General features: G+C 35.2%; 1 protein-coding gene across 1 annotated transcript; it reads left to right on the plus strand.

Annotated features, from left to right (window-relative positions):
- The first annotated feature begins 4844 nt into the window (after window positions 1-4844).
- Window positions 4845-5360, plus strand: LOC113687382 (uncharacterized). Its single transcript, XM_027205001.2, has one exon. The coding sequence runs from the start codon at window positions 4845-4847 to the stop codon at window positions 5358-5360; it is 516 nt and encodes a 171-aa protein (XP_027060802.2).
- Window positions 5361-21423: the final 16063 nt, after the last annotated feature.

A 21423-nucleotide genomic window follows, 5' to 3' on the forward strand; every position in this document is an offset into this window, starting at 1 on the left:
ACATGATGGATAAACTATAACTATAGTAATATACCCTAACTAATGAACTAAGAAAATTCTAGTGAAAACTACATTTTTGGTGAGTTTCTCTAGCCTTTCAAATTTGTTAAAATGCTCTACAAAGGCTACTATTTATAGAGGATTCAAGAGCCAAATGAGTTGTTTCTAATTGTCATTTTTGTTTCTTGAAACTTCCAAGAGTTGGTTCTCCAACTTTCCACACTCTTCTTGGTCAGATACAACCAAAATTACTTGCTAGAATTGAGCTTGAAAGTTGTGTGAATAAAGAAAAAGTTGCAGCTGAAAGTGATGGATACACGACCTTGAAAACGCGAACTTGAGTCGCATATTGCACCCCACATATTGCTTTTGTAGGCTTGCACTTTCTGGGTGGAATTCATCCTTGCTTTGATTTTGGTCCTATTCAACTGATATTTTATCAATGATGAAAGCTGCTCCAGCTTTTGTACAAAACATAAAAGTTGTATCCCTTTGAGTTAGATTTTCAATGCATCAAGAATCATCCAATTTGGAGCTCTGTGGATCAATAAATGACCAAAATATCCTCAACTGGTCAGAACTCTATTTCAGTTTTCAATAATGAAATTGTACTTCTGTATTTCGACTTTTTGATTAGAAAAATGACTGAATTGGACTTTGATGTCTTCATACCAAATGTATATCTATCTCTTAACTTCAAAATGGTATAATAATCATCTCAACCCAGTTCTTGTAGTTCAAGATATAGCTAAAATACCACATGATGTCAAAGCTGTCGAATTTGCATTTCATCCTTTGAGTATTTTGCACTTCATGTCTTCCTTAAATCACTTCAAGTCATCAATAATCATCTAATTATCTCCTCAATTTACTCCAATTAATGATTGAATCATTAATCCTACAAAAATATGAAGTTTTTACCATTAAAATCCATAGAAATGTAATTTTTACACTTTAAACTACAAAATACATATTTTCACTAGAAACTTAGTTAATTAGTATTAAAACTAAATAAAACATACCAAAACTAATAATAAAACACATTTAAAACATGTAAAATATGCACTTATCAATTTGTTCATATGATTACATGTAAGTTTTTGTCGTGTTTTTAGCGGTTCGTACCCAGGTGATAAGTGACTAATTTACGTAATAATTGTATGATATTTTATATTAGTTTTAGTCACTTTGGTTACATTATTGGAAGAAAATGATTCATTTTGGCTATAATTGGTGTAAAATACTTTTGTTCAATTAAATGAGGTTTTTATCTCTTTTTACTTGGATTTTGTGCATTTTGACAGTTTTGATACATTTTCGTATTTTGGCTATAACTTGAGCTCCAATGATCGGATTGAGATGATTTTTAAACCAATTTGAAGATAAGAGATAGATCTACAGTTTTGGTGAAGACATATGAATCCAATTTGAAGGTTTTTTAGGTCAAAAAGCCGAATTACAGTAGCTAATTTCTATTGGTTGAAGCTGAAACAGGGCAGTGAGTAGTCAAGGGTATTTCGGTTATTTTTCAACCTACACAGATCCAAATGAGGTGATTCTTGATGCATTGGAAAGCTAACTTAAGGGTTACAAGTTTTATATTTTGGTCAAGACTAAATCAGTTTTTATCATCAAGAAAAGTTTAGTTGAAGTTGACACAAAATCAGAGCGGAGCTGGAAATTGAAAAAAAGTGCACCAAAAAGTCACTGTAGCAATTTGGCAGGAACTTGGCCGGATTTGTGGCCGGATTGTGGTCAGAGAAGCCTGCTCTTTACGTAAAAAACTCAATTTCACCTCTACTAAGTCACATGTAATGCTAGACATGTGAGAAACATTACCAGCTGTAAAAGGGAAATGTACGTCTCATTTTCTTGACTTCCTTTGTCTTGAAATAGCCAAATCTTGCAAGAGAATAGGGAGACATACAGGAGAACTTGGAGAGTGTAGAAATGTAGCTCTTTCATCTTCTGAGTGTTAGGTTAGCATTAGTGTAGACTAGTATAGTTCATCCATTCTTGAATGTTAACTAGATTAGGATGAAGATGGAGATGAAGAAGGAGGAGTTGAAACTCAAGTGACATGGGTTATCTCTTCTCCAATTCCTTAACTTTTGTATCAGATTCTTAAGTATAGTTAATATGCAAATTCTGGATTTTGTGTTCAATATGTGTCTCTAAAGTTTATGTCTTGAGTTTGGTTGAACTTTCTATAATTGTTAGTGTTTATTATTTGGTTATTTGATTGCTATGATTTGAGCAAATTATTTAGGACTTTGGCTCTTTAAATCATGATTAATCTGGTACCATTGATTGTGATTATCTAAGGTATTGTTTCTGCAATGAAAATTGAGATTTAACACTAGTTCAAGAAGTGTTCAACATAGGGAGTACACTCACAAAAATAGAGGTGCACCTATGTGGTTTTTAGTGATTCATTTCATATAATTTCACTGAAGAAATGAACTTGTAGCTAATTTCATAACCATGAGAAGTTGGGGATATAGCACTTGCATGAGTAGTTGGGGATACCACAACCTAATGAGCTTTTATTTGTTATTTTGTATAATTTTAGTAGGTTAAATTTGTTATAATTCATTGATAGTCTAACTAATAGAGAAGCTTTAGTAATACCAATAATTGTTCACTCTTCCCTGTGGGATTGACCCGATATATATCCTAAACTACTAGTTGACCTATATACTTGCAGTGAACGGGTGTAATTCGATTTTTTAACTTGCATGTATGTAAAATACCCGTCACCAGGTTTACGCCCTTTTTGGTAGAAAATTGCTTCAAGTGTTACTTAGTAAACTAAATGTGCAAAATGAGTGGATTAATGCATAAATATGTGATATTTTGTAGCTTATTAGTGAATGAAACACTTGCTTAAGTTGAAGAAGAAGCAATGTACTTCTTGGAGGATAACGTATAAGTGAAACAAGAAGAGAAAGTTGCATGAAAAAGTAAAAGAATGGAAGATGAAAGTAGGGGAGATGGATCTGAACTCAGATCCATTTCCAAACCTACACATCCGAGACCTCGTCTGGGAATTTGGTGGAGTGGATCCGAGAGCAAGGGATCCATGCTCGGATCCATATGAAATAGGCCTTGGATCTTAGCTTGGATCTTGGAAAAAAAGCTAGATTCGAGCTCAGATCTGTATGATACATCTTGGATCTAAGGGCTCGGATCTTTCTCTTTCCTTTGCAATTTGTAGAATAACTTGTGTACATTTCACACTTACTTTTTGACTTTTGTTTCACAACAAATTTCGGTTGGAAAACTGGCAAAGCATCTTGTACACTTGAAGAAGAAATATTGATGATTTCAATGAAGGGCATTTTTGGAAGAAAAAGGAAGGAATCAAGTAGAAAAATACATTATTGAAGAGAGAAGAAAAATAGAAGTAAGGGGAGAAGACAAGAGAGATAAACTTTTCTTTCTTTTCTCTAACTTAGTTTAGTAATAGTTTTAGATCTAGTTTTCATTTCTATTGAAGAACTTGAAAAACTCTTGATATATCAATGTATTTTTTATGGCAATTAAGATGATGGAGCTTAAAGATCGTGTTTCTTCACTTGAATGAGCATTTCTTCCTCTTCACTCTCATTATTTGTTTTACTAATCCTTAGTTACATTAAAAACATGAGCTTTATTATCAAATCTACTATGTCTAGCTAAATTTTCTTGTTCTAGGGATAGATGAATCTATTTGTGCCTTGACTGTAGTTGAATAAAGTTGATTATTGCTATATGTCTTATACGTGCTGGTTCATATGTTCATGCTTTAATACTTGTGAATGCTTGATCACCATTTACAAGCAACCTTAGTTATTGTTAATCTATGAAAATAGTTGATAATAATGGAAAATGAATGAATGGAACCTAAGGAGTAGACACACTAAAGTAGTGGTGCACTTAGCTGGATGTTTATGGCATTACTTGTGCTTGATCTAGTTTAAACTTGAGATTTCACCATGAAAGTAAGGAAGCTCTAGTATAGGCTAAGTCTGGTTCATTGGCAAAATCGAGTTTCAATGACTTGAGTGAAATGCATCGTTAGCAAGATAAGAGAATGAGTGATAGTTAGCTAATTCATCCATGATTAGATACATTTAGTGGATTCTATACCCTAGAACATTTGAATTTAGTTGATTTAGTTCAAATTGTTAATTTGCATTGCATTACTTTAGCATTTTGTTTCATCAAACTAGCTAAAATTTTTGATAAGTTTAGATAATAGAGTGAGTAATTAGAAACCTTGGTAGTTGAAAGTGATTCCTCATGGGATCGATCCTAATTCCTGAGTATTACAAACTATGACCTATATACTTGCAGTGAACGAGAGATTTAGGTTGAAATTTAGAGTGTAGTTTTAGATCTTGTCAAGTTTTTGGCGTCGTTGCTAGGGAATCACAGCAATATTAAGGCTAAGTGAACTTCATTAGTCTAAACATTGTGTTAAATTGTGAATATCTTTTAGTTAGTTGATAGAGTAGTTTGTTTATTTTGCTTTACCTGGTTTGTGTGGTTTGTGGTAAAATTTTCTTCATTGTGATCTTTGCAGTACATGCACCGCGCTCTACGTGAAATGGTTCCGTTGGATCCCCAAATTGAAAGGACTCTAAGATAACAACGAAGGTAAGCACTACAGGAAGCTGTAGAGAATCAAGGTGAATGAGAAATAATAATTCAATTTCCACTAATCGAACCTATGGCTGAAGAGGTGAATAGAATAGTATTACGGGACTTCACTTTACCCAAAGGAGATGGTTTGCAAATGAGCATAGTGAGACCTATGGTAAATGCTAATAATTTTGATATTAAACCATCTCTTATACAAAATGGTGCAACAATCTCAATATGGAAGTAATGCAACGGAAGACCCAAATTCTCATTTGTCTACATTCTTAGAAATTTGTGATACAATTAAGTTTAACGGTGTTAGTGATGATGCAATTAAGGTTAAATTGTTCCCATTCTCATTAAGAGACAAGGCCAAAGTTTGGTTACAATCTCATTCTCCTAATACTTTCACTACTTGGGTTGATTTATCAAAAGCTCTTTTAAATAAATTCTTTCCACCTGGCAAGACCGCTAAATTTCGCATGGATACAACGAGTTTTTGTCAACAAGAAGCAGAGACATTGTACGAGGTTTGGGAGCATTATCGGGAGTTGCAACGAAAGTGCCCTCACCATGGTCTACCCGATTGGCTTATAATCCAAACATTCTACAATGGACTTACCTATCCTACGAAGACTCATATAGATGCTGTAGCAATTGGAGCTTTGATAGGTAAATTGATCGAGGAAGCTCAACAACTCATTGAGGAAATGGCGGAAAATAACTACCAATAAACCAATGAACAAGATAACACAAGGAGACCTGCAGGTATGCTTGAAGTGGATACATTGAATATGTTGAGTGCTAAAATGGATAATGTGGTAAAAATGCTTAATAAGCATGTTGTTGCTAGTTCTAGTTCTAATCAAGGAGTAAATGTCGTATGTTGTACTATATGTGGAGATGATCATGATGTATCCATTTGTGCAAGCATTGAGCAGGTTCAAATTGTTAACAATTACAACCGATAACCCCAAAACAATCCCTACTCCAATACTTACAATCCAAGGTGGTGGAATTATCCAAACTTTGGATAGCAAGAACAAGGGAACCAACAAAGGCCATTGAATCCACCTGGTTTTCAATATAAACAACCACCTGTGGAGACTAAACCAGCTTGGAAATTGGCTATAAAGAAATTAGTTAGCACAACTAGTAGCAACATCAACCAATTAGCTAAAGCCACATTTGAGGGATTTGAGAGAGTAGAAGGGAGATTGGACCAACTTACTATAATGTATAGGAATATAGAGGTCCAAATTGGCCAAATAGCCAACTCTTTAAATCCTAGGAATATGGAAGAGTTACTTAGTAAACCAGAGATCAATCCTAGAGAGAAAGTTAATGCCATTACACTTAGAAGTTGGAAACAATTGAAGGAGCCTAACCTTGATGTGTCTTGTGAGAATAAGAAAGAGAAAATGAGTAAGAAAAGAGAAATTAACAAGGAGAAAGATCATGTAGTAATTGACATAGATTTGCCAATTCCTAATGTTAATACTAATTCTTCTATTCCTTTTCCTCATAGACTAAAGCAAGAGAAGCAAGAAAGGGAGTTTGATAAGTTTTTTAAGATTTTCAATCAACTATATATTAATATTTCTCTCCTTGATGCTATTGTACAGATTCCTTCCTATGCTCGATTTTTGAGGGATATCATGTCCAAGAAAAGGAAGCTTGTGGATAATGAGATAATCACATTAAGAGAGAAATGTAGTGTGGTCAATCAAAACAAACTCTCTCCCAAATTAGAGGACCCCGGTAGTTTTTCTATACCTTGTACTATTGGTAATATTGAGTTTTTAAATGCTTTATGCTTTTTGGGTGCAAGTGTAACTTTGATCCCTTTGTCTATTAATCGAAAGTTGGGGTTAACTGAATTAAGGGCTGCTAACATTATACTGCAATTGGCAGATAGGACAATCAAGTATCCTATAGGAATATTAGAAGATGTGCTCATAAAAATTGAAAAATTGTTATACCTATCGATTTTGTTGTCCTAGATAAGGAGGAGGATATGAACATGCCTATAACATTAGGTAGACCATTTTTTACCATTGTCGGTACTTTAATTGATGTACAATAAGGTAAGCTGTTATTTAGAGTGAATGATGAAAATATAGCTTTTAATTTGTCCAATGAAAAGTGCATTCACTCTACTAACTCTAGCTCGGAGGATTCACAGGGTGCCATGGTTACTCATGCGACGGAGCAAAAGGAAGAAAAAAGTACTTCTTACCGTCATGAGGAGTATGACCAAGGCATAAAGGGATCAAAGGAAACCATTTCTAACAAAGAAGTTGAGTATTTTCCTCCATTTCATATTGTGAAAAGTGATTCTTTGAGTGAATCTGAAAAAGGTAAGTATTTTCATCCATATATTGTTGATAAGCACTATTGTGATCAAACTAACAATCATCCTAGGCATTTGTTGTTGTTAGATACGGGGGAGCAATGTCTTGCTCATCATAAGGAAAGAGGATTTGGGAATTCTATCCCTTGGGGAGGATTTAGTCCCCCAATGTTTAATTGATAAGTTTGACAAACGAAGTCGAGCTCAACGACTTTAAACAAAGCGCTTGTTGAGAGACAATCCAATGTTTCCTTTAGTTTTAGTTTGCTTTTAGTGTGTTTTTGCGGGTTGGTTTGATTTTTATTTATTCAATGTGTTTCATTGGTTTTGTAGGAACTGCCAGTCTTGAAGGGTTATCTTTGAAGTTCACTTAGAGAGCTAAAGTTGAAATAAGGGAGCTTTAATCTTAGTTTCCGATCTTAAGTGCTTAAATTTCTCGTTTCATACATCGAACGATGCAGTTTTATGATTTTCAAGTGAGTTTTGGTGTTAACATGTTTATGTGTGTTCATGTACTCATTTGAGTTACATCTAGTGCCAAAAAGTGCATTTTTTGCACCAAAATGCAAAAATGACCCAACAACCTGAACCCTAGATTTGCAATCTAGATGTGTTTGATTAATTTTAAAGGATTAGATTGGATGTTTAGGGTATATTACACTTGTGCATGGTGGCGAAAGTGTGAAAAATTTCATCTCAAGTATAATTCGGAAATTGCAGAAAAAGGTAGTCAGAATTGAAAAATTGCAGTTTTTTTTTTTGAAATTGTTGCATAAAACAGATAAAACAGACGATCCGAGCTCGGATCCAAGGAGAATATCTCGGATCCGAGACCTTGGCTGAACTTCTGCCAACATGGATTCGAGACCATATGGATCCGAGGCCAAAACAAGCAGATCCAAACTCAGATTGGTCCTAATTCTTAAAAAAAGGGGGTCCTTTCTTTTATTTTCAAATTTCCTCTTCTTCTTCTCAGCCCGCCACTCCAAACCCTAACCCTCTTTTGCTCAATCTTCAATTTCAACCAATAATCTTCCAATCTTCCATAATAAAATCATCCTTCAACCTCTTTGATGATTAACCCTTACAAATTTTACTTCAAAAACATCAATTTAAGGGTTTTTAATCTTCGAAAAGAGAAAAGGGGTAGAACTGAAAATCACCAATTTAGGGTCGAATTTGTGCTTGTTTTTCCTTGCATTTGGCATCTTCAGCATCCTCTAGCACCACTCTACACATTTGAGGTAAGATTTCTCTTCTTTTTGTGGTATTTTAGACTTCCCAAATTCCTATTTCCTGCATTTTCTAACAAGTTTTTGGGATATTCATATTAGTTGTGATTTCTTGTCGTTTTTATGTTCTAGTATGCTTAAAAATGTCATGAAACTTGTTTTGGTGCTTAGTAATGAGATATTTGTGATTTTGGCGAAGATTTTTATTTTTCTCATTTATTAAACTAATGAAAATTGTCACAAATTGCTCGTGTTTTTCATGCTTTATTTGGATAAATTTGGATTGTTTACGTGTGCTAGAAGGGTGTAGTTTTATTTGGAAGATAACATGTGACAATTTGGATTAGCTTTGTTCAAAGTTATTGATTGGGGATACCATGATTTATATGTGAATTGTTAAGACCTTAGGCTATTAGAGCATGGTGCATTGATGTATGGATTTCAGGTGATTTTCGAGGCAAAAATTTTGTAGATTGTATTCTTTACAAGTTGATTATGCCTTGAGGGTATATTATATGAGTTGAAATCATTTGAATTCTCGAGTTTATAATTCAATTTGTGTTAATGTGAATGAGTTGGAATTGAAAAGGGGTGATTGGAGCAATGGTTTGATTTTGAAGATATTGCCTGTACTAAGTGTGCTTTTGTATGATTATATGAAATACTTTAGTCATTTATATAGGCACCATGGTTTGCACAAGAAAGGCTACTATTCGAGAGTCAACTCCTTCACCGAGTCATAAACAAACACCTGCTTCAGAGGAAGAGTCTTCTTCTCCTGAACCACCATCTTAGTCAAGATGCAAGCAAGCGTCAACAAGGCAAGAAGAAGCTCCTCCGGACTATGATACTACACGATTCACTTCTCTCGAGTATCAAGAGTGGTATGAGATGGGATTAGCAAAGGAGATTATCATTGAAATATATTTAGCTCCTGAGGTGACGATCACTACAAAGTGTCCACGGCATTTGGTCAATTGGATGGAAGAATATTCTTGAATTGCCGCTGCACTTTTATCCAACATTGGTAAGAGAGTTCTATGCTAATGTGGAGGATAAACAAGGCTATAGTGGTAATAAAATCATTTCTTGGGTCCGTGGGAAGAGACTGGTTATCAAACAAGAAACAATTGCTAAATTCATCAAGATTAAGGCTGAGGAGATTGATGTGAAGTTGAACAAAGAGTTTGATCCTTGGAAGGTTGAAGAAACTGTAGCACGACTCAAGGGTCAATATAGAGATTGAGAAAGTTCCAAGAAGAAGATAGTCTATGCAGATTCATTTGAAACTCGATACCGTCTGATAGTCTATCTATTTGTGTACAATGTGGTTCCTAAGAAAAGTGACAAACAGGAGCTTTGGAATTGTGATATCTATTTCTTGGATAAAATGTTGCACGAAGTTTGACCCCAACTAACTAGCATTTCATTGCCTAGTATTATCATCAATTATATGTGCACTACAGCTCTCATGCGACCTGGTGATTCTTGCTTTGGCTTTCCTCATCTCCTCTCCCTATCATTTGAAAAGTCCAGGTTAATGTTGGCGCCGACAAAATGATGTCCACCAAATCCATTGATGAAGTCACTATCACCTTACTGAAATCATTGGCTATTCCAATAGATTTTGGAGCTTCCTTGGTTCGAGACAGCGTTACTGGTGAAACTTCTACTTCTACTTAACCTCCTTCTCATCTTTAGCCTGACCCCAATGTTCAAGAACCGCGAGCTCTGCAATCTGGACCTACTTCTTTACCACTTCCACCGCCTCCCTCCAAGTCTAAATGGCTAGAAGTTTTAAATGCTATATGTTGTATGGAGACAAAGATAATGGAGAGAATTGACCAAAATGAGCGGCATATGATGGAGCGGTTAGAAAGGCATGACTGACATCTTCGTGTTTTGCAGGACCATTTCTGTATTCGCCATTCACCTGCGCCTAGTCCAACTCCGATTCCTGGCGAGGGTCAAGCTATATCCATTCCCGAACCAATAGGTGAAGATGAACTAAGAGACCCTAAAGAAGTATCTGTAGAAAGAGGACACGAAGAAATTTCCGGATTTGGCGGCCCTACGACCTAGATTTCTTTGTTTTTAAGTGTTTTTCTTTTGTTTAGTTCGAGTTTTCTTTGTCTTTAGTACCATTGTTTAGCATATTCCCCTTTTGCACCATACCCTATGTTGCATTTTAAGTTCATGATGTTTGTGTAGTCAACTTGGATCTCCACATTATTCTAGGGGAGTAATAGTTCCTTTTTTCCTCCCTTCACATTGAGGACAATGTGAATATTAAGTGTGGGGGAGGGGATTCATTGATTTGCTTGTTTTTGTGCTTATTAGTGCATGTTAGTATTTACTTTTTGTTGAGAGATATTGGAAATGATTGTGGATATGGTGATTATGCTAAATTCTTGTTGAAATGTGGGTTTACTGGCAGGGAGTTTTGTCTGTTTATAAGGGGAAACTCTGTCAAAATTTTTTCAAAATCTTTTCTAAAATTGCATTATGGCCCAAGAAATTGTTATAGATCGTCAAATTCCCCTAATTGTTGACTAAATTCAAATATGTTTTTGAAGAATTCATTTCTTCTATGACTTGTAATTAGTATTATATGATTATGATTAGTGCATTTTAGAAAGTATATTTAGTAAAGCGAGGACAATTATGCTTTTATTTCTATCTTTAATGAGATCTCTCCCTTTACTTTAATTTACAAATGGGTGATTGATATCATTTGTTGGTAATATTTTTTCATTTTCATGCTAAAAGAGGGATGGAATAAGTGAGTGGAATAACTTGTTTCTTCAAAAAAAATTAAAAATAAATTTACACCGTCGACTGAAGTACTGAGTAATGGGGAATTTGTATCTAAAAATATTGATTTTTGCGTAGAAGGTATTTGAGTCGAAAAGGTATGGAGAACTTGACGTGTAAGTGCTAAGTAACTGGGGGTTTTCACCTAAAAGTGTCGATCTTCAGGGCAAAAGGCATTTGCAACGTTTCAAGTGTTGGTATTTAGTATGAATGTGGGATTCCCTTGTTAGCAATATTTTGAGAAGAAAATGGATGTTAGAAAAAATTTTACCTTATGACGGTGTGAGTTGGTTATATGTGAAGACAAGTGAGGGCGAGTGATTGATTTTGAATGTGATTAAATTTATGTATAATTGTTTCCCCTATATTAAGTATTATGAGTATCAAGTGCATTTTGAAAAATGGCATAATGATTAACAGTTGAGTTGTGAGAATTGAATTCGATAAAGCATATGTTCTATTTGGCACTTAAATTGTTGATTAAGTGGTTAGTTGTATTGCTTGAGGATAAGCAATGATTCAAGTGTGGGGGAGTTTGATAAGTCAATATTTTACCTATATTTCATATGATCACATGCAAGTTTTGTCATGTTTTTAGGGGCTCATAGCTAGGTTTAAGCCCTTTTTGGTAGAAAATTGCTTCAAGTGTTACTTAGTAAACTAAATGTGCAAAATGAGTGGATTAATACATAAATATGTGATATTTTGTAGGTTATTAGTTAATCAAACACTTGCTTAAGTTGAAAAAGATGCAATGTACTTCTTGGAGGATAACATATAAGTGAAACAAGACGAGAAAGTTGCATGAAAAAGGAAGAGAAAGAAAGCTGAAAATAGGGGAGATGGATCCGAGCTCCGATCCATTTCCAGACTCACACATCCGAGACCTCGTCTGAGAATTTGGTGGAGTGGATCCAAGAGCAAGGGATCCGAGCTCGTATCCATATGATATAGGCCTCGGATTTTGATGCAAACAAGTGAAGGAAAATGGAAGAAAGCTAGATTCGAGCTCGGATCTGTGTAATACACCTCAGATCCAAGGGCTCAGATCTTTCTCTTTCCTCTACAATTTGTAGAACAACTTGTGTACATTTCACACTTAATTTTTGACTTTTGTTTCACAACAATTTTCTTCTGGAAAGCTGGCAAAGCATCTTGTACGTGACAACCCCACCTCCCTCTAAGGCGAACCAAAGGGTTCGGCAGACCGCCTGCCCAGCTCTCGCTGGGACTCACTTACTCACTACAGTTCTCAACTAAATTACAAGGTACAACTCACATAATACATCAAATTCTCCAAGAATTACATATCATAAGTGAAGCGGAAACTAATTCCCAAGCGTGGAACGTACACATACATCCGATTCAACTCCAAACATCCATACAAGCCCAAAAATTACACAAGATGAATTCCAAATTCAAACTATACAGGAGATAATCCATCCAGTCACATGAATAAGTACTACAAGCACTTCCTTCGCCTCGAGCCCTGTGAAGGGGAAAATAAATATTTTGGAGTGAGTTAGAAGCTCAACGAGTATCCAATAAAATCAGTAATCAAGTGAGTTTTACAATAGTTCATTTCAATGATGTCATGAATCAGTAATCAAATGTATGTTTATTGCTCTTGTGAGCCAGTGAAATCATGGTACTTAGACTTCCAACGCTCAAATAGATCCAGTAACAGTGAAACAGGAATAGGGAGCCATTTGCTCCAAATAAACAGTAAACAGTAGTGGAGACGTTGGTTCTAAGCACAAGATTTCCCAAGACTCAATGGAGCCAAAACATGTCATGAACCACATGCAAACACTCATGATATGAAATCGAGTAACAATGCAAGAAATAGTTCAAGAGTAACTTTGAAATAGTTTTGGAATCACTCATCAACCACAGCTCCTGATCTTTATTCATCATAGACAGTTTTCTTGATTAAGCTCAAGCCCTTCAACTCAAACTCAAAAAAATCAAATGCTCTCAAATATTTTACAGCATTTCCCCTTAATTTCGTTATGTCCATCCTACAATCAATCACCAATCATATCTCAATTTAACCATCATACACATCATAGACTATAAAATACACCTTTTGGCACAATAAGCACAACTGAAACTACACTTATCAGATTGAAAATGAATCTTATGGCATTTCGAAACCAAAATATATACCTACATTTCTTATGAAGACCTCCAAAGCCAAATCATGCATTTTCAGGGTCAAAAATGGAAATTTTCATGAAAACAAAAATCTGGCCGCGAAACAAGACTCATGGGCAGTCAAAGGTATTTCGGTCAGTTCACATGCTACAGTGCTCGGATCGAGATGAAATTTTGCAGCTAGTTAACATCATTTGCTACAACTTTTATGTTTTAACCTAAACCTTATTCAGCCTCTAACATGCATAAATAAAGCCAGTCAGAACAGGGCAGATTGGAACCCTAAAGCTGATATTTCCGCACAAAACTGAAATTTTCCGCAACCAACTACAACTAATATATAAAAGCTTCATTTTACACCAAATCAAGCCATCTTTCATGGCCAACCAATAACTATCATATAAAATCAGAAAAAAAAAACCCCAATAAAATCTGAAATTGAACTAACTCTCCCTCAAACCATAAAATCTTCCATAAAATAGCATATTTAGCCACCCAAAAACTACTAATTTGACATTAGCATGAACAAAGAGGAAGTTTGTAAGCAAAGTACCTTGACACCTCAAGAAAGATGATAACTTAGGATTTTCCTTTCACAAATCTCTCCACTAGAAACTTTAATCCTTCTTAGTAAGCAACTTTGATGGAGTAATCTACAATTTCAATGGTTGGAAATCAAGATTGAAGCAAGGGATTGAAGTTGAGGTTGAAAAGTTTCTCTTGTTTCTTCGTCTAAGAGGTTCGGCCAGCTCAAGCAAAAATGAAGATGATCTTGGTCAAATTTTGTATTTAGTAAAGGTGAAGAAAAGTTGGTCAAGTCCACCATCCAACCGGGTCGCGACACATGGCACTTTTAATGGTTCAAGCTTATCTTCTTTCTTCCAATGGTTAATCTATCTAGTTAAACTCTAATTATCTCCTAGCACCTTGTAAAATAATAACACTTTATACAAATTATCCACTAATCGTCAAAAATTTATCGCACTTAGTGCACTAGCGGGTCTCACGCCCATAATACACTTCAAATTTAACATGAACTATCTTATACTAGGAAAATGATTTAAAACTATACTCGCTTATAAAATCTTTAGAAAATTAATATAGTAATATAAAGGGAAGAAAATGCAGGTGAAATAAAAGAAAATAACATAAAATAAACTAAGAAAATTTTACAGGTCCTCACACTTTCCACCAATTTTTTTTTTGTTTTTGTTCCTTTCGGGCGTCACATTGTACACATGAATAAGAAATATTGGAGATTTCAATGAACGGCATTTTTGGAAGAAAAAGTGAAGGTGTCATGTAGAAAAACACATTATTGAATAGAGAGAAGAAAAATCGAAGTAAGGGGAGAAAACAAGAGAGATAGAACTTTTCTTTCTTTTCTCTAGCTTAGCTTAGTAATAGTTTTAGATCTAGTTTTCATTTCTATTGAAGAACTTGAAGAAGTCTTGATGCATCAATGTATTTTTGATAGCAATGAAGATGATGGAGCTTGAAGATCTTGTTTTTTTCACTTGAATGAGCATTTCTTCCTCTTTACTCTCTTTATTTGTTTCACTAATGCTTAGTTATATTGAAGACATGACCTATATTGTCAAATCTACTATGTCTAGCTAAATTTTCTTGTTCTAGGGATTGATGAATCCATTTATGCCTTGATTGTGGTTGAATAAAGTTGATTATTGCTATCTTATACTTGCTAGTTCATTTATTTATGCTTTAACACTTGTGAATGCTTGATCACCATTTACAAGCAACTTTAGTTGTTGTTAATCTATGAAAACAGTTGACAATAAGGGAAAATGAGTGAACGGAACCTAAGGCATAGACACATGAAAGTAGTGGTGCACTTAGATGGATGTTTATGACATTTCTTATGCTTGATCTAGTTTAAGCTTAAGATTTCACCATGAAAGTAGGGGAACTCTAGTGTAGACTACGTTTGGTTCATTGGCTAAAGCGAGTTCCAATGGCCTGAGTGAAATGCATCGTTGGCAAGATAAAAGCATGACTGATAGTTAGCTAATTCATCCATGATTAGGTACATTTAGTGGATTCTATACCCTAAGCATTTGAGTTTATTTGAGTTACTTCAAGTTGTTAATTTGCATTGCATTACTTTAGCATTTTGGTTGATCAAACTAGCTAAAATTCTTGATGAGGTTAGATAATAGAGTGAGCTAGAAGCCTTGGTAGTTGAGAGTGATTCTCATGGGATTGATCCTAATTTCCAAGTACTACGAACTAAGACTTGTATACTTGCAATGAACGAGCTATTTAGGTTGAAATTTAAAGTATAGGTTTAGACCTCGTCATTGAACATATATAGTGATATTTGTTTCGTTCCCACGGCAGCAATAGTAAGGGTCAAGAAGATTAGCTTCTGAACAAACAAAAATTGTGACAGCCCCACCTCTCCCTAGGGCGATCCCTAGGGTATCAGCGGACTGCCTGGCCAGCTCTTGCCAGGGATCGATCGATCAAAGAACTATCAACTTAAGAAAACTGATGAAATATCTTCAAAGCAAAGAGTACAAACCCTAATGGAAACATAATCGCCACGCCAACTTTCCCAAACTTAGAACACAGAGCTAAATGTCAAACTTACTACTCCACACTTAATTTACATAACATACGTTGAACTTATAAATTCAAACTTACAAAAGTCAAAAGTACGACTTTCTAAACAAAAGGGGTACAATCCAAAGTACAAGTACAAATAAAAGATAAAGCTATAAAAGTTTTTGACCTTAAGTCCATCCCCGATCTGTTAAGCAAAACAAAAGGAGTGGGGTGAGCTAAAGTTCAGTGAGGTTCCAAATAAACATGTAAGCACATAGCCAAATAAAAGCGCAATATAAACACGTATACACTATATTGTACTATAATAATTTAATCACAGTTCAATTCAAGGATACGGGTAGCTTTCAAAAGCCAAATCCATTTGAGTTTGATCAAAACAAGAATCCGTTGACTCTCCGTCAACGTTTGTGTTCAAAGAATATAATGTCCGTAGAACACCACTTTCTCCAATATCCGTCTACCAGTCAACCCCCTTACCGGGCCCGAACTCCTAAAATAGTAAGTAGGTAATACTTGAGTATACCGATTTCCAGCTTTCAGTAAACAGTTCTCAAGATTTATCGGCCTTCTCGGCCAAACCCTTGCTGGCTCGATATGACCAACTTACCTATGAGGTTGGGTACCCAAACAGTCACAGTAGTTGATGGAATATCACCCAAACAACTTACATACAGTCAAATATAGAGAATTCATATCTCATGATAGCAGTATACAGAGCCTCAGTGAAATCGAAGGAGGTTGAGTATGATAAAGTACATGCTCGTTTCAATTTTGACAAAATAATGTTTGGCTCAACCAATCGTAAATCAAGTATTCAGATATTTCACATAGACAGTTAGCAGGTAATGGAACACTCACCTATCAAGCAATACAGTGATCAAATGTCAAGTCCTTTGGTTACGATCACCTCTGTTTCCCAATCCTAGGGCAACGAGTGAAATAATTAACGATCTAGGTTCATTGTCAACCCAAATGTGAGCTCACTAGGTGACCAAGTGAATAGTTAAATCTACTCAATTTACCATGCAAGTTAGGCCCAAAATGCAGTAAAAGGCCATGAGAAAACAAGTTTGATAAGTGCAAGAAAGTTGGGCAAAAGAAAATTTTCATTCAAGTTCAAAATCTTCTTCGCGGGTAAAACAGTTGCACCCGCGCAGTCTCGGGAAAACGGCCATATCTCACTGTAGGAATGTCAGAATCAAGCACTGTTAGTGGCATTGGAAACTAGACTCACATCGATTTCCAAAGGTACCAAATTCACACTCTAGTTAGTCTTCTATCAATACCAGTGATCCAGGGAACTCAGCTGATTTTCCAGTTCTGATCAGCCCTAAAACCCTAGCAAAGTTACACTAGTTCTTGATGCTAACTTCACTTGTTTTGGTTCAAATTCATCCAATTCAATCTCCTATGGTTCATATATATGGGAGCAAGTTATCTAGTACCATTAGAGCTTAAAATGCAATACACATAAATGATTAAAAGAGTCAAAACAGTCTAGCCACCAAAAGGAGCCAAAACAGTCCATTTCTTACCCAAAAACAACCACTTGTCATGCTTAATTTCCATATAAACTCACACCAAACCTTAAACCAATGTTTATTCAAGTTTTTTAGGCTTAAATAAGGTGCAAATGAACCACAAAATCAAGGAGAAACCTCTCCTATAAAACCGGTCAGTCATGAGAAACAAAAACAGTCCATTAGTTCACTTGTATCACCAACTTCCATCGTTTCATTGCAATTAACTTATCATCATACCAAGTGTTATTCTTAACTCAAAGAGGGTTTAAAACATGTGAATACATGAAGGAAAGCTATGAACAAAACTCAAGCAATTTATCAAACACATGGTAGGCAAACCAACCAATCCTACTATCACTTGTGGTTCAAGAATTTTAACCACAAATAACATCTATTTGACTCCTAGTTTGCCATCAAAACCTCAAATACTTGATATAGTACAAGAAAGCTAGGATTTAAGGTTCACATACCTCTCTTATGTAAAGCTTGAAGCACTAAAACAACCCACCAAAACCAAAGCTCTAGGCTTGAAACACACTCTAGGGTTGAAGATGGTTCACTTATTACTCAAGTTCCTTCTCTTATGATTTTTGCTCAAGATCAAACTAGGGCTTTAAAAGCAAGAAGATGGAGTTTTCTTCCTTCCCTTGGAAGCTTCAAGAGAGTCGGCCAAGCTAGGGAAATAATGGCTCCAAGATGGTTTAAATTTCCTCTAATCCTTTGGTCAAATAGGGTGGATGGCTAGGCTTTAGCCACTTGGCCCAATCTTGGCCCTTTCTTCTCTTAATCTTTTGACTAATGAAGTTTCTACCCTTCAAATGTACCAATGTCGAATTAACACCTCTAAACTATCATATAAAGTCCCAACTACTAAATAAAAGACATTTGGCCAAAGTATATGTGGTGAAATAAAAAATACCAAGTCAAGGAAATGTTTTAATTCAAGTAAAAGATAATGAAATGCACTGCAAGGGAAATGTTATAATACATGTAGAATGCAATGTAAGGATATGTTATAAGTGATTTAAATCTTAGGGTAATGCATGTAGTTTAGGAAAATTGTATTTTAAAGTAAGGGTTCTCACAAAGATTGCTAGTAATAGCACAAGGGAAATTTGGATGGATGTTAAAGCTGAACTTTTTGCCATTTTGTATGTTGAAAGGCTAGATGAAAAACAAAGAAGGAAGAAACAATAGTTAAATGGTGAACATAATTTGTTCAATAACTATATTTATAGGATGGAAGAAATAGCAGTTACAAATGGTTATAGTAGAACAATTAAATCAATCTTGACTTTTGATCTTTCTACATATAAATGTTTTAAATGAAATAGGATTACATTTCAAAGAGTTAGGTGCAGCACAAAAAGTTTTAAAAGAGAATTAAACATCAATGTGTGGCCACTTATCACACTAGATTTGTGTAGAATGGTGTGGTATATGCTGCAAACATATCATTTAAAGTTCATAGCCAATAATTTCTTTTGCTATATAGTGGGATAATAGAAAACCTTGAAACACATTTACCTAAAAAAACACAATTAACAAAGTTCTGGAAAAGGGTTAACCTCACTTTGCATATTCTAACTTGTACCACTTTAACAAAGTTCTGAACTTATGCTCAGTAGATAAATCAATCTTGAATTTTGATTTTTCTATATACAAATGGTTTAATGAAATAGGATTACATTTCTAAGAGTTAGGAAGAGAATAAAAAGTTTTATCTGAGAATTAAACATTAATGGTTGGCCACCTATCACAATAGGTTTGTGTAGAATAGTTTAGTATACTCAGCAAATTTATCATTCAAACTTTATAATCAAGAATTTCTTTTGCTATATAGTGTGATAATGAAAATCTTGAAAACTCACTACAACAAAAGAAGGATTTGGAAAGGAGCCAAAGTCCTTATCAAAAGTTTTAACTTTCTCCCCAATTAGTTTCAACGACGAAAGTGCTTTCTCACCAACTTTCTTGCTAGATGCTCGTCGCTAAAAGTCATTGGCGAAGATGCTATAGTCTTTCTAGCTAATGGGACTGATCAATAGCGAGGACGGACCCTCCTCGTTAATAGCTTTGATACTATGGCAAGGAAAACTTCCTCTCCATTGAAGTTAGAAAGTCCCTACAAAAACCAGAGTTCCTTGCAAATGGTCAAGGTGTTTGGTGAGGAAAATTGGGCATCCTCACTAATAATATAGAATTGGCAAGGAGTGCTTTTAACACAATTTGTGATGCCCCCCACCTCTCTTTAGGGCAAACCCTAGGGTATCAGTGAAATGCCTGCCCAACTCTCGTCAGGACTCACTCACTCGTTCAAGCTTAATAAAGGATCACCATTAACCATTGACTTAATTAAAAAATACCTCGAATATACCAGCTTAAAACTCCCAAGACTAGCAATTATAATTATAATCCACCAACCAACAATAACAAAATTTACACTTCAAGAGTCACTAAATTCATAAAAAAAGGTATACTAGCTTCCACCACAAGTCGCTAGTCTAGAACTTCCAATCCACCTCCAAAACCTGTTAAGGAAAATAAACTTAAAGGGATGAGCTAACGCTCAGTGAGGCCAAGAAATCAAGCAAGCAAGCAAGCACGTAGGACCAATTAATCGAATAGCATGTTTGAAAGCATATTTAATATGAACTTTCATTTAAATGCACAAGTAGGAAATAAACACACAAGGAAGGATACAGGAACTCTCAGGAGCTATTTCCACGTCTCGACCGCTTCAAACCATTTGGGATTGACTCTTCATCAACTCAAGTAGTAACATGACCATTGTGCTCTACTTACTTCCTCCATCTAACATAACACCCTTTCAAATTTGGAACCAAAAACACATGAGGTGGTGATACTATTCGAGTATGTTAAGCAAAATCTCAAAAGATTAAACTATAAAATTTTCCTAGATTCACCAAACTTCTCAACCAAGCCCTGGCCGACTCGAGTTACAAGGTTAGCCAATGGATTGAGGTGTCCCCAGAAGTGTAAGTGGTCGATAAGAGATCGCTCCAATCGACTTAGAATTGTTTATGACTCTGAGTCGGTATGAGAGGTATCTCCCACCCAATTAGGGTGTGGTACATGCTTCCGCTTAGAGAATCCATTATAGCACTGAGTCGGTATGAGAGGCACCTCCCACCTGAATAGGGTGCACAAACTGACTCACTTCCCACCCGAATAGAGTGTGGTACAAGCTTCCGTTCAGAGAATCGATTATAGCATTGAGTCGGTATAAGAGTCACCTCTCACCTGAATAAGGTGTGGTACATGCTTCCGCTTAGTGTTTACGAGTTAAACATGTTCATTTATAAATGCAAATCATATATATTCATTTAACAAGTATCATGTAATCAGGAGAGAGAGATGACGAGGGCGGTAAAGTACACCTTCGTCTTGACAAGTTCATGTATCATATAGCACTTGTACAAATAGCAATTCAATCATAGTAATATTGAACATGCACTTAACATTCACCAAAAATCAAGGCAAAACAAGAGCAAAGGGAGAAGTCAAATGAGCTCTTCGGCGTCCTCGTGACCACCTGAGATATGCACAATTATGATTACCTAGGTATTCGACCAACGTTATAAAGAAAAATATTTTCTCGCTACCCACTCTCAAGGTCACAAGTCGAGTCAAGTTAAAGGAGATTTTTTCGCTAAATCATTGAAATAATGCTCAAAGAGAATTCAAATGGTGTTTCCAATTCAAGTCATGATAAGAAATCTCAATTCCAAAAGAAAGAATCATTTTTACTTTTGGCATGAAAATCGAGAAAAAGATAGATGATTTTCATCTCCCAAAACTTTTAATCTCATGTCCAAAAGTTAGAATATAAAGAATGTTCGCATTTTTCAAACTAATGGAGTCAAAACTCATCCAAAACTCCACTCATTTTCATAGTAAATGTTAAAACTATGGATTCCAAATTTCGAGTATAAAACTAATGAAAATTTTCAAGAATTACTCTAGTTAAAACGCTCCCTTTTTAAAATTCAAAATCATGGAAATCAAGGGCATAAGACTAGGGTTTGAAATCCATTTCTCAAGTATAAGGTAAGGTGCAATTATCCAAGAAAGTTAAGCAACCAAGAAAATATATTAAGGGAAGTTTAAT

Source organism: Coffea arabica, chromosome 5e, assembly GCF_036785885.1.
Source record: "Coffea arabica cultivar ET-39 chromosome 5e, Coffea Arabica ET-39 HiFi, whole genome shotgun sequence".
NCBI lineage: Eukaryota > Viridiplantae > Streptophyta > Magnoliopsida > Gentianales > Rubiaceae > Coffea > Coffea arabica.

What these genes read in the sequence shown, in the direction of transcription:
- LOC113687382 (XM_027205001.2), top strand. Translation starts at nt 4,845, where the DNA reads ATGGTGCAACAATCTCAATATGGAAGTAATGCAACGGAAGACCCAAAT.